General features: G+C 35.2%; 1 protein-coding gene across 8 annotated transcripts in view; it reads right to left on the bottom strand.

Annotated features, from left to right (window-relative positions):
• FOXP2 (forkhead box P2) overlaps nt 1-14,534 on the bottom strand; it is a 592,983-nt gene that overhangs the window by 118,419 nt on the left and 460,030 nt on the right. For 5 of the 8 annotated variants that reach the window (XM_038004457.2, XM_073009288.1, XM_073009293.1 and 2 more), the window contains one exon: nt 5,110-5,184. The exons of the other annotated variants lie outside the window; for them this stretch is intronic. In XM_038004457.2, the coding sequence (XP_037860385.1) occupies nt 5,110-5,184 (75 nt within the window). The remainder of the gene's footprint in view (nt 1-5,109; nt 5,185-14,534) is intronic. 8 annotated transcript variants of the gene reach the window in all.

Raw genomic sequence — 14,534 nt, 5'->3', positions numbered from 1 at the left:
AACACAGTAAAACAATAAATTCAAGTGTACACCACACATCTTTATACAAATGCAAAGAGTTAAATACTGTAAACAGCTTTTATAAAAAGGGTACTGTGAAGAAAATTACTGCAACATTATCCTCGGTTCATTGTTTTCAGCATGTTAGTTAAAACTATCGACACTAATAAGTAGTAATTTATCTTTAACTTCAGGTTACTCTCTGCTAATAGGTTTATAATATAGGAAGGAAGAAAAAAATAGAGGTAATTCAACATTGCTGCATGCATTTCCTAACTTTGTAGCTTCATGTGCTCTAGCTGGATACAGACTACTGGTGAACAATCACTTTTCCTTACATATTTTAGCTATGATTCTTCTTGGCTGCCAGGAATCATTTAGGTCTGGTGAGGCAGAGTTCTGTCTCTTCCACTTAGCTGTCTTCCACTTAACAAATCAGAAAGCATTTGGATAACACTATTTTTGTGTGAGTGAGTAAGTCAGTGTTCAACTTAAATTGATTAATATAAAGACTCCTCTCAGTGGGTAACACTGTCATCTGTCTTGGCCATGACCCAAGGTACAATGCCCAATGCCCCTTTTAGTGTTAATACCAAAAATACACTTACATTTACTTCCAACAGAATTGACTCTTTGGTTCAAGCAAGAGTATATTGATGCTATTACAGATACTAACTCAACATCTATTGCATGTTTACTGTGTGTTAGTCATCATGGTAAGTACTGTTTAGGGTTATCATATTTAATTCCCATGACCACCTTATGAGGTAGGTAGTATTATTGTTATAATTTTACAGACTGAGAAGGTGAAGCAAAGCAAAGTTAAGAAACTGGCCCAATTATCAAACCAGAAAGCTGACTGTACAGCCCACAGTGTGGATTATTTGGTGCTGTGTAAGATTTATATAAAGCCTCGAGAGAGACGAATTTGAAACACAAATAAAAAGATATTTTAAAAAGCATCACTATCCGTCTTCTTATTTCTTCCAATCCAGCCTCCCCATTAAAAATGAACCATTCAGGAGATAATCATAGCAAAGACCTGTAGGGAGAAAGGTCAAATGTGGCCAATGTAATTTAGTTTGAATGGAAAATAAAGCAGTTATACCAAGGCCAGGCAAGCTTCATTTTCAGATTATAGGTACAAGATATTTTGTTCATCAAAAGATTCATCTGGCTCAATGCTAAAGGTTTTAAAAATAAGAACCAAAGACAAAGACCCTAAGCATTCCACATAATTGCCTTTGCAGTTAGAACTAACTGGCAGAATCCTATGTAAAATAGTATTCACTTAGGTGTAAAAACCTGTAGGCAAGACTAACAATAAGATTACTTGCAGATAGGTGTTAATGAGGTCATTCAGGCAGATGAGGTGCCAGCAGGGCATAGTTAGAGAGTAGTGAATGAACTTGGGTTACTATCTTGTAAGGAAGCCAAAGATTGTGAAATTTAGAATCTTGGCAGAGTTAGTAATTTGTAAAGCTGTTTGATACATCAGGAATAAAAGAAAGGCATGTATTCTAGTACTGGAGTTTGAAAGAAAAGTAAAATAAGTGAAGATTTTTTCTTTTCAGATTAAACTAGACACTATTTGAAAAAACTGAATGTGAAAAGTGAGCGATGAAAAGCATTCTCTAACAATGAAGCTCTCTTACTCCGATATCCTCGTTTTTTAAAGTCAGAAATTAATGCTTTTTTATCTATTAAATTCAAAGTTATAGTAAGGACATTATATTGTTACTCTTAGAATAGTAAATATAAAACCAAAGGAGCCCGAATATTTCTTTAAATACAACAAGTAGACAAAATTTAGAATAACAATTTTCACATAAAGATAAGTGCATACAATTACTGCCCAGTATTGCAATGAATTGATAGAGGCACATTAAACACAATTTATTAGTGAGTACATTAAAATATCACTACTGTTCAACAATGTGATAATAGGGAAGTACAATACTCAGGTGATGGCCAATGTTTGATGGTTATCAACAAGCCAAGACACTAGAAAAAACCCTATGAAAATATATTTTTATTGCACGTTTTGCTAGTAAATTGACACAATTATATCTGAAAAATATATAATTGGCATGGTGAAGAGCTTTTGACCCCTGTTTAATATCAAATATGTAATATTATTTCCTTGAGATAATTTGGGCTTTAACCTTCATTTGGCAATGTAAGTGACTTTTTCTCCCTGCAATTTTTGGCACTTTACTTTAGGATTGTTAATAAACTAAAGCGATATTTAGTTTTTAAGTGAATTGGGTGTGATGGGAAGAGTAAAATTAATTTAATCCACCGATTTGGAACACGTGCCTGAAAATTTTGGCTTGTATGTGTGTGTGTGTAGGCTGACCAACCATGGAAATAATATGTGTGACATTAAATTAACACCTTGATAGGCATTATATAGGGTATCTTAAAATTTGAAAACTATTGTAATAATTCACAATTCATTATAAATGTCAGTTACATAGTGATGAAAAAACATGGCAGGCTCTAGGTGCCCCATCTATCCTTTTGACCTCTTTCTTCTTTTTAGCTCACCAGTATTCTTACGGTATTCCATACTACCACTCTGGCATATTGGTACTTATAAATGCAATGAATACTAAAAGAGAACCATGTCCATCACATAGCAGTTGTCAACTATGAATAATATAGTATTCGTTCTGGTTAGCATATTGATTTTAAATCACATTATGTAGCCATTTTAGCATGCTGAAGTTTATATACAAGGTAATCAATAAAGGAGAATAAGCAGTTAATATTACTTAAATAATATTTCCCTTGTGTTGTGAAGCCAAAAAGCCCCATTTGTAAAGTCACTCAATGGCCAATATGAAGTATTAAATTGGCACACTAAGGAGATGGCAAACATCCGATGACAAATGCACTACTATGCTCCTCCTTCCCCACCAGCCATACCAGACCTCACTAACTCATCCTGGTGCTCTTTCGATCTGAGAGATGAGATGCAGTCTCAGATACATGGAAGAACCTCAGACTTCTACTCAACACTGCACTCAAGGCAGTCAAGAACAATTTGGGATACTTTTGGAAAGACCAATACACTGGTCATCACAAACTTGGGATAGAAATTCAGCCTTACCATTGAGAAATTACATGGCCTCTGGTGAATCATTTTACTTCTCCATGTCTCATTTTCATTCTGAAAATATGTCAGTGAAAATATAAAGATTTGATGCTATAGATTTGTTTTCTCTCATCAGTAGAATAGATATTTATTTTAAATGGTAGAAGTAGTTTTAGATAAAGAGCAAACACTATTAGCAGTTAAGGCAGTTAACTTCAGTCTGATGAAAACAATTTTTCCATTGGGATGATTTTAGGAAAAAGTGTTACTAATTAGGAAAACTGTCCCACTTTTAATGCACTATTTTAAAAAGTAATTTTGAAGTTAATTTTCTTTATTAATTTAAAGTACATAATTGCACTTGATGTTTATCTAAAATTTATCTTCCTTTAAAATATACAGAGAATACTTAGAAGTTAAGATTATTTTAATCTTTCACATAAACTTAATTACATCATATCAGCAAAACTTACCACCATTTTTAAATTTTTGCTATTTTGCTTTCAAATGTTGTTACAAAAAGGCTTAGGGGGACCAAATACTATGAATGACCAAATTACAGTGAATGAGACCACAAACCAGGTAATTTCAGATCTCTCTGAAGCCTGCATATATAACATGTATTACCTATCCTCGACATTCACTAATTCTTTTTTTTTTTTTGACATTCACTATTTCTATAGAAAGGATATGTCATTGCTGCTTCCACTTTTGAGTTTGTTTTTGTATTGCAACTAACATTTTTAAAAGTTTCATATTTTCCATAAATATCCTCTCATTAATTTGACATGATTTTTATTGAAAACATTTTCTTTTTAACCAAAGTACGAAATAGATATTTCTTCCTCATTAAAGAAAACATTGACTGCTTAAGAGTATTAATTTTGTTGTTTTTTGTCAATTATAATGAGAAAATATTACGTATAGAGTAGTAAAAAGTAAATAAATTTTGGCTGAGTCAATTTAGAAATACTCTAGCCCATTAAGCCTAAATAAATACATCAGTTCTTAAGAAAACAAGCAAAAGTTGTGTAGAGTAGTCCTTTGGTATGTGTGGGGGATTGGACACACATAGATACCAAAATCCGTAATTGCTCAAGTCCCTTATATGAAATGTTGTACTATTTACATATAACCTATGCACATCCTCCTGTATACTTTAAATAATCTCTAGCTTGCTTATAATACTTAATGTAAAATAAATGCTGTATAAATAGTTGTTATACTGTTTTCTTTGGGGAATAATGATAAGGAAGAAAAATGTATGAACATTTTCAGTACAGATGCAACCATCCATTTTTTCCCCATATACTCTGGATCTGTGGTTCGTTGAACCCACAGACACAGAACCCATGAATGTGAAGAGCTGACTATATGTGAAAACACATGACTTATATTTCAAGATTTCTTAAGAATGCAGGTAGAATTTATGCTGAATAGAAACATAAAGTTGCTTTATATAAAAATTCTTGAATGGAGACTTGAGGATTACTATTCATTTCCAAGGATGACTGGTATGTGAATTGGGCCACATAAACGATTTTCACTAAATATTGCAGTCCAAAGTGACAGGTTACACTCTAGTGGCAGACCCTGTTAAAAAGTATATTTATATGACAACTTGAAGAACATGGAACAGCAATTTTGTTCTAAAATATGTGTTGAATCAACCCATAATCTATGTCCACTTATTTTCTGCATATCAGTACTCTCTCATCAAATTATTCCTAAAAGTTCAAGAAAAGTATAGTGGTGTTAAAGCCTTTATATATTTAAGGTATTCAACTCACAGAAACTGTGAACTGTATATCCAGTGAAACATAATTGAGAACAAAAGTAGTAAGAAAAAATCAACTAATTACATCTGTATCTTAACATTAGTTGTATCTTGATTATCTGCACCAACGGAAGGGATTGGCTATAGAAAATCACATATAATCTATTCAGTGGGACTGGGTTCATGGCCTTGTGCTTAGTAGCTGAATTTCTAATTGCCCAGTGTAACTTACTGCAAATGTGTTGTGAGGATGCCCATCACCAGAAGAGTGGCCACAGATACATAATTTTGTTTCTGGAAGCAATTCCTAGGTTAAACAAAGAGAATCAGGAGTTGGCTTTGTTTTTCAATCTTAAGGCTTATGCTAATAACGTACATTGTCATTTTTAAAAATCATTTTTTGGGATTACTACCTTGTTAGGTCAAAATAGGGAAGAATATTCCATCATTGTCTCATAGTTAACTAGTATAGATTTTAAAAACAAATAATTTGGCAGATGGGAAGTTGAATATTTGGATCATAATAAATTAACCCATAACCAAAAAATCCACTGATTATGTACCATGATACTGCCGTAGGAACCTTACTTCCCACTTGTAAGCTAAGAATCATAAATACTACTATATATTTAAATGGCACTGCAGTTTTGGTGTATGGGATGTTATTTGTTCTTAAAATGTAATCATCTCTAATTTTGAAAAAGTTCTGACTTGTAATCAATTGTAACCAGTACAAATGAACATAAATCCTGTCCTACCATGTCATGTGAGAACAATCACAATAATTTCTTTAAATAAACTGCTGTGGTTATACATTATTATATAAAAATTATTGCCACTAAAATGTATCTAAGACTGTGCAACTAACCTCAATAATATTTGTTAAAACCTGTTGAATTGTACCATTTGCATTGAAAACTACTCTATATACTCAAATGTACAGTTTGCATTTTTATCTGTAAAAGCAAAGTGATTATTTATTGATAAATGACATGGAATGTCATTTTTTACCTAAGTAGCATTAGACATTTCAAAGATTTTGTCTGAAGGGCAAAAGGATTACACTGCATTTGAATAGACCATGTGACAACACATCCTTAGACTTCATGTATGATATGAAAGGATGATCCCCATTCATAAGATACACAAGGGAAATTATAACTATACCAGAAAAGAAGAAAAGCAAGGAGGGATGTGTTAAGGGTGTCAGGGAGTATTTGTAGTGGTTTGATGCATGTAAATATTACATCTTATAAATAATTCTTTTCAAATACATCTATGAAGTTCAGAGGTTCTGTTTAAGAAATGGATTGTATATGCTTTACATGACTACATGCCATTTTCTTGAAGATAAGAGCAACATTAATTCAAACAGGAAAAATGGCTTCCAAAATATCCTTTTCCCTCTGTTTCTTAGGATGAAGTGTGTCACCTGATGCTAGCAGATGAAGACTGGGGGGAAAGTGTTCAAGTTATATTTTGCTGTCAGAATCCAGCAAATACATTTTCATCTAAATTATTTTGTCAACAGCCTTGTGCTACCCTTGCTAACCTTATTTGGCACCAGTGCATAATTAGATACACAGGGGTGTGACTCCAATTGAAGGTGTTGGCATTGTAGCACTCTGTGAAAATATTAACTATGAGGTTAACTCCAATTTTCTCTTCTTTAATTAAATGCACATGGTACTAATGAGGTAACCTACTGTTCCTTGATAGTACTAATTAGCTAAGAGGAGAGTACTCTCTCACACTGCAATTTAAACCTAAAAATAAGGTTGAAATATGCTAATTGCAGGCAATTTAAAACAGTACAAGTTGAAGAACTAGTCATAATAAGAGAAACTGACTTCTTTACAGCTAGGCAGCTGTAACTTTGGTTAAAATCAAAACAAGCCACATGATTTTTGGACTGCTATTTAACAAGGTCATAAGCATCCTTAAAAAATGAAATGCTATTCCATACCATAACAGTAAACCAGACTAACACCAGTAAAGCCCTCAGACAGACACTCATCTACATAAAAAAGTGATTGTCACAATAACTCCAAATCTGCCGTGACACTGTTTTCAATATTTAATACTGAAAATTAAACCCTATAAATAAGCAACATCACCTTAAATTCTTTCAAGAGCACCTAAGTTAAGTAAAATATCATAATTTGTGTCTCCAGCATTAACAAAACATGTTGGGATGCTGGAGTTTTGTCATCCCAGTCAGGTCAGAAGGGACGATACAGAGAGTAAGTCTCACTCCTGGAGGAGTACATAAACAGGAATTATTGAGATAATGTACAAGTGCAGTAATAAAAATAAAAATACTATGGAATAAAAGCATAGTTAATGGTAATGATCCCTTAAACGTAATCATCCCTTAAATGGTAATTTAAGGGATACAGGTGCCAAATATTAAAAGGATTTCATTTAAAAAGAGGTTTTCATTAGAATTCGTCTAGTTTTGTAGCTTTGGGATGGAAGCTGCCTGAGGCTTTACCGTGAGAATGTTCCCCATTTTTAGCTCAACTGACTCAGAAACATAATTTCGTAAACCTAACCATATTTCAAACATATCTTCTTTAGTTACTATCGCAAATATTTCCCAAATTTTAACAAAAGGATAACCTTGACAAAAAAACAAGCAAAAACAAAACAAAACAACCTCCCCCCCCCCCCCCAGAAAAACAAGACCATGAAGAACCTTTTGATTCATCAACAATGACATGTTTGGATTGGTACACAGTACATACTCATTATTTTTCGATTCCCTAAAATCTATGATATATCTTATTTTTATCAACCAGAAACACTAACCAAAACACTCCTATCAAATCATTCCTGCTACCATAGAGAGAAATAAAGCATATTAAAATGATACTGTCATTTATCTATCCATAGGAAGAAGAGACACAGAACTGCCCCCAACACTGAGGGCTGATAGAGACATTTCCCTGTCCCTGTTACATTGCATGCAAAATTATGAAACATAACAGTTAAACAATCAATAAAAATAAAGAGTTAAAAAACAAAATTTGTGAAAAGAGAAAGTCAAATTAATCTAAACCTTACTGTATAATAATAATTTAGAAGTAAAATAACCTACTGAAAGGCAAAGGCTTTTAAGTAACTCACAATAGTTTCTACAGTTGAAAGTACGTGAGAATAAACTTTGCACTATCATTAGCCCGTCATCGTATCTTGCCAACAGGCTTGGTTGAAGAAATTGTGCTTTGAACACCCCACCCAGTTTCTTCTCATGGCTTCCCTAAAGCTTTCTATGACAGGCAGAGACAGAAGGTTGGTAAGAGATGCAATAAAACTCTGATCAACCATGCTTTAACAGACCCATGAAGCTGCAGGTTTGTAAAGAAGTAGCAAGAGGAATAAAATCAGACAGTCACTTAGAAATGGATCTGGAGGCAACCTGACATACTCCAGCAAATCACAGGGAAACACAGTATGAACGGATATTTTAAGTGTTTGCATCTGTTTCAAATAAGCACCAAAGAAACTTTGAACAGTGAAAAGGCCAGACAATGTACTGGAATGGGCTTTCAACATTAACTTCAGAAGGAATCTATTCTTCAATTAAATGTGAATCATTGTAATTTTTCTTTTAAAACAATAAAGAGTAAGCCATTTAGCGCTGAACATAAGAATGCTGGCTCTGGAGATAGTCTGCTGAGCTTCAGATCTTACACTTACTAGTGGTGTGACCTTGAGCAAAATACTTAGCTTCTCCTTTCCTCTCTCTCTAGACAGAGAATCATAAGTAACATCATCACAGGGTTATTAAATATGTTCAATTGTAAAGTAATTAGAACAGTGCTGATACCTATATACTTAACATTTATTAGCCATATACTTATTATTTGTTAGCTGTCATTATTGCTTCAAAATAGTATTCAATTTTCAGATAAAAATAATTATTGTTTCTACAATGTATAAAATGCTCTTATGTATTATAAAGGTTGTAAAAATTCCCAAGACATTGTATCTGTTTTCAACCTATCAGTAGACTTCATGATACATATTAAAGACTCTCCTATATGAGTAAGGAAACATTTTTTCCTTTTAGAAACCTGGTACAGCAAAGCAGGAAATCAATATGGGTGTGTTCATATTTAGTGATAAGGTGAAATGACTTGTAAGAAAAACCGTATTTTTTGCAAGGCTGATGAAGTGTAATTTTCATAGAAAAATATATAATATATATATGGTATTAATACTATATATTGATCTTTCCTAACAAATGAAAATATTTTAAATTATTTAATATAATTTGTTTCTTGAGGTTGAAAGGATCCTCACATTTTTCTTTAACATGTTTAAAACTTTAGTGTCTTATAATATTTAGGATAAAACAATATCTGAATGGAATAGTGGTTGACTTAGTTCATTTATGTTGTTATAAAAGAATACCTGAGGCTGAGTAATTTATAAAGAAAAGAGGTTTATTTGGTTCATAGTTCTGCAGGTTGTACAATAAGCATGGTGCTAGCATCTGCATCTGGTGAGGGCCTCAAGTGGCTTTCACTCATAGCAGAAGGGGAAGGAGAAACGTATGTGTAGAAATCACATGGTGAGAGAGGAAACGAGTGAAGGAGGTCTCAGACTCTTTTTAACAACCAGCTCTGTGGGAACTAATAGAGTTAATAGAGTGAGAGATCACTCACTATCACAAGGATGGCACCAAGACATTCATGAGGAATCCACTCCCATGACCCAAACACCTCCCGTGAGGCTCCACCTCCAACACTGGGGGTTACATTTCGACATGAGATTTGGAGGGAAAATATCAAAGCTATAGGCGTGGTCTACATTTTAAAAGTGCAAAAATGAAAAAAATCAATGTTCAGCTAGTCAGGAAGTATGAACATTCTTCACATGTTCTAAAACAAATCAAACTTTTAAAACAATAACAAAAATAAACGGCTGATTTGCCTTTCTGCCCCTCCAACTGTTTTGTTGTGTTTGCTGATTTGGTTGCTTGTTTTTAGGACATCCATCATATCTGATGGAAACTGTCCCAGGGATAATGTAGCTATTGGGCTGTACCAGGATGACACATTTTAGCTTTGCAAATTCATACAACTTCATCCTTCTCCAGCCCATTTCTAAAAGCAAATTTTAAATTGCCTAGGTCGGACAGAGAAGATGTAGAAAAGAGAAATCGTACTTGAAAATTGTTTTGAGTATTCCACAGACAGGTGAACCACAGAAGTTGTTCTCTTGTTTGGAGTCAGTCAACAAGAACCAGAGATTACGTATCTCAGAGGACCAAATCTAAGTAAGTGCACGCCTAAAAATTTTTCATTATTGATGTAGTTAGCATTGTCTTACTTTCTTTTGTGACACAGACTCCAAAACCTGTACAACATTGAGAAGATCGTGGTGTGGACTGAGGAAGGAAAGGAAGTTCAGGGAGATAAAATTATTTTTAAAAAGTTATGATTTTATTTATTTACTTATTTTGAGGCTACTGTGTATCACATATCTGACTATACAGGTTCCCAAACTTGAGCATGTAAAATAATCTTTGGAGAAGCTTGTTATGATTGTGTATTCCAGGCTACTTTAGTAGAGATTCAGATTCAAAAGATCTGGTATAGTGTCCAGGAATATGCATTTTAACAAGCATCTTGATTATTGTGGTTTAGAAGGTTTATGATCAAACTTTGAGAAATATTGCCCTTTGTTCAAGATATTTGCATGACAGGTATTTTTTCATTATTTTAGTCCATTATTCATTTAGTCAACACTTTTCAGTACCTACTATGAGCTATAAGCTATATTAGCCATGTGGATATAAAGGTTAATGAAAATGGTCCTTCCATCCAAAGGAGAGTGGGGGGGGGAAAAAAAAAAAAAAACCCGTCCTGTAAATTAGGATACAACAAGGTAAGTGCCATTTGCATGGACTCCTGATTTTTGTTTTGTTTTGTTTTTCTTTTTTGTATCTGAACCTCTTTTGCAATCTGCTAAAATCTAGAATAGCCTTCTCAGAAAAAATAAATTGGTTGCATGCAATAAAATAAGGCATTAGAAAAAAATGAATTATACTGAGATTCAGTTCCCAAAATATTTAAAAAGCTACATTTGTGAAATATTGATGTTATTTTTTAATGAATTAAATAATAAGATATAATAGCAGGCATAACAACCACTACAATTTTGAGTAATGGGCACAAATAACATTTCATGTTTTTGTTTTGTTTTGTTTTGTTTTTTTAAGACAGGGCCTCGCTCTGTTGCCAAGGCTGGAGTGCAGTGGAGCAATCTTGGCTTACTGCAGCATCCACCACCTAGGCTCAAGTAATCCTCCCATCTCAGTCTCCCAAGTAGCTGGTACTACAGGTGCATACCACCATGCTCACCTAATTTTCTTTGATTTTTGTAGAGACAGGATCTCACTGTATACTCCAGGCTGGTCTTGAACTCCTGGGCTCAAGTGATCCTCCCACTTTGGCCTCCCAAAGTGCTGGGATTATAGGTATGAGCCACCACACCTGGTCATATTTCTAGATATTTTTACCAACTGTGATGAGATAGGAATATTTTTATAATTTCTATCGCTGACAATGTCATAGATAATGCAAACAATACTGTGGTGTGTTGCCTACATTCCTAATAGAAGAATATGTTGAGTTTCAATTGAGAATAAAAATAAGAATACTTTTTCTTCCATTCAAGTTCATAAACCTCCTGAATTCTATCCATGGATCCTAAGTTTTAAAGCCCCTGTATTAGAAATATATTGCTGAAGACGTAAAAAGTACACTTTGACCATATTGAAAGAAGGCATTTTCTAGCTGGCTCCCAAGGAATGAGCAGGAATTCATTACTTGGAAAAAGAAGTGAGAAAAAAGAAAGGGAGAATGCCAAAGGTTTAGTATTATGCCTACAATATGTGATAGTTTTGGTAGGACTATGCTATAAATGGGGCCAGCTGCTGAGAGACAAGGCTAGAAAGATTTGGACTATGAAGAGTTTTGCAGATCGGGAATTAGTAGTGTTTTTTGGTTTTTGTTTTGTTTTTGTTTTTGACAAGTAGAAAACATGAGGGTATGGGTTCAGACTGAAATTGGCTGGCAACCTAAGATTCCCAAAGATTCATTAGACAGTTACTTCTGGTAAGTGCCAAAGCAGTAGCAATGACATGAAAAAAGGATACCCAATTTGAGGACTGGCTAACTACTGAGGATTTGATGACTACCTGAGTGACTGAGAGAGTAAAGGATAAGGGACATTGGAAGCAGACTGTGATACCACTAGAAAGACAGTAGAAACAAAGACAATTTTTAAAGGATGAAAGAGAATTTGCTTCATTTGGAAATAGTAAATGAGAGGTCGACTACTGAACATCTAGGTAGGTGTTTCTGGCACAGTTCTGGGTATACAAGACTTAAGTTCAGGTGACAAGGCAAGATATATAAAGACCTGAGAATCAGCAACTTCTGTAGTGGTAACAACACAGGGAGTGGATAAGTTCTGGCAGTGAGGTCATCTAAAGGAGTAGTTCTTAGCCTACACTGTGGGTCAGTGTCACACACAAAGCTCTGTATATATAATGATGGTGGCGTTCAACTTCCTGATTTCACTGGGCTTGGTGGAGACCAGGCATTTTAACAAATAAACATCCCAAGTAATGATAATATGCAGCCAGAGTTTTTGGACCACTGATATAAAAGTTAACAGAAAAAGTTATAGGCAGGAGATGGGGAAAAGCCAACAAAACACAAAGAAGAGGAATGTTAAGAGAAGTGGTATCAAAAGTCTCAAATGTTTTGACAGGATCTACTAAGATGAGAATTGAATTCATCTCTCTGAGGTGGTCAGTGATATTCAACAGAACTATTTTAGAAACATAGTGATGTGGTTTGCCTCTGTCCCCACCCAAATCTCATCTTGAATTGTAGTTCCCATAATCATCATGTGTCATGGGAGGGACCTGGTGGGAGGTAATTGAATCATGGGGGCAGGTATTTCCCATACTGTTCTCATGACAGTGAATAAGTCTCACGAGACCTGATGGTTTTATAAAGGGAGTTCCCCTGCACATGCTCTCTTGCCTGATGCCATGTAAGATGTGCCTTTACTCCTCCCCTGCCTTCCACCATGATTGTGAGGCCTCCCCAGGCATGTGGAACTGCGAATCCATTAAATCTCTTTTTCTTTATAAGTTACACAGTCTCAGGCATGTCTTTACTAGCAGTGTGAGAACAGACTAATACAGGTAGTAAGGAAAGAAACCAACGTATAATGTGTCATAAAAGGAATGGAAGTTAAAGTGTAGTGTAAACAATTCTTTATAATGGCCTAATGATGAAGAAGAACACAGGATTAAGGTAATTGTCTGATATAAAACTAATATGGACATATGAATGTGATTTTGTTTAATTGGTGTTTTGTTTCTAAAGGTGGGAAGGGAAGGCACACAGAGAAATGGGAGACTGAAGACATAGGAATGAAGATGTGCAGCTGAAAAGACCAGGTTCTAGAAGAGGTGGACGGGGGTAGGTATCATGCACAGGAAGAGAAATTGGACTTGGAGAGAAGATCTCATTATGATAGATAGGGATATAATCAGAGATGGTAATATAAATTTGTTTTGGGAGTAGAGATGAGAGAGGCAGAGGGAGTTCTTGCCTGGTGGTCTCTAAATTTTTTCTCTGAAGTAGAAGGTGAAGTCACGGAGAACAGGGAAACAGGTGTGACTTAGGTGCTTTTTGGGTACAGCGAAGGCTAGAAACTGATGCAGGGAGACAGGCAGAGTAAGGTGTCTAGAGACTCGTGAAACAACTGCTAAACATCAATGAAGACTAGCCTAAAGTCAGAGAACCAGTACTGCCTGATACTGTGATTCTGTATAGGAATACTAAGTAGCTTGCTTAGGCGTAGGAATAAGAAAAGTCACAGCTTGGGAAATGGAAGAACAAATGCTGTAGCAGGGTCAGAAAGGGTGATTCAGAATAGTGAGAGTGTTTAAGGTCATCCTTAATCATGGGATACAACATGATCAGGAAGAAGTCCAGGTGGGTGGAGGCAGTGGTGGGCTATTTGTGGGAATAACAAAAGATTATGGCTAACATGGTGAAACCCCATCTCTGCTAAAAATAATTTTAAAAAAATTAGCCAGGCGTGGTGGTGGGCACCTGTAGTCCCAGCTACTCCAGAGGCTGAGGCAGGAGAATAGCATGAACCCGGGAGGCAGAGCTTGCAGCGAGTGGAGATTGCACCACTGTACTCTAGTCTGGGCGACCGAGTGAGACTGTCTCAAAAAAAAGAAAAAAGAAAAAAGAAAAGAACATGTCCAAGGTCCAAGTTAGGCATCGTGGCCCAGGTCTGTAATCCCAGCACTCTGGGAAGCTGAGGTAGGAGGGTGACTTGAGTCCAGGAGTTAGAAGCTGCAGCAAACTATGATCATGCCACTGCACTCCAGCGTGGACTACAGATAAAGACCATATCTCCAAAAAAAAAAAAAAGAAAGGAAGGAAGGAAGAAGGGAAGGAAGGAAGGAAGGAAGGAGGAAGGGAGGGAGGCAGGGAGGGAGGAGGGGAGGAGGGGAGGAAAGAAAGGAATGGAGAAAGACAACAACAACAAAAAAATATAGGTCCAAGGTCATGGAGGACATTTTTAAAGGAATCGATTCATGAACGT

This window comes from Chlorocebus sabaeus, chromosome 21, assembly GCF_047675955.1.
Source record: "Chlorocebus sabaeus isolate Y175 chromosome 21, mChlSab1.0.hap1, whole genome shotgun sequence".
Classification (NCBI taxonomy): Eukaryota; Metazoa; Chordata; class Mammalia; order Primates; family Cercopithecidae; genus Chlorocebus; species Chlorocebus sabaeus.
The sequence above is the reverse complement of the archived record's forward strand: the minus strand, read 5'-3'. Positions and strand labels throughout refer to the sequence as shown.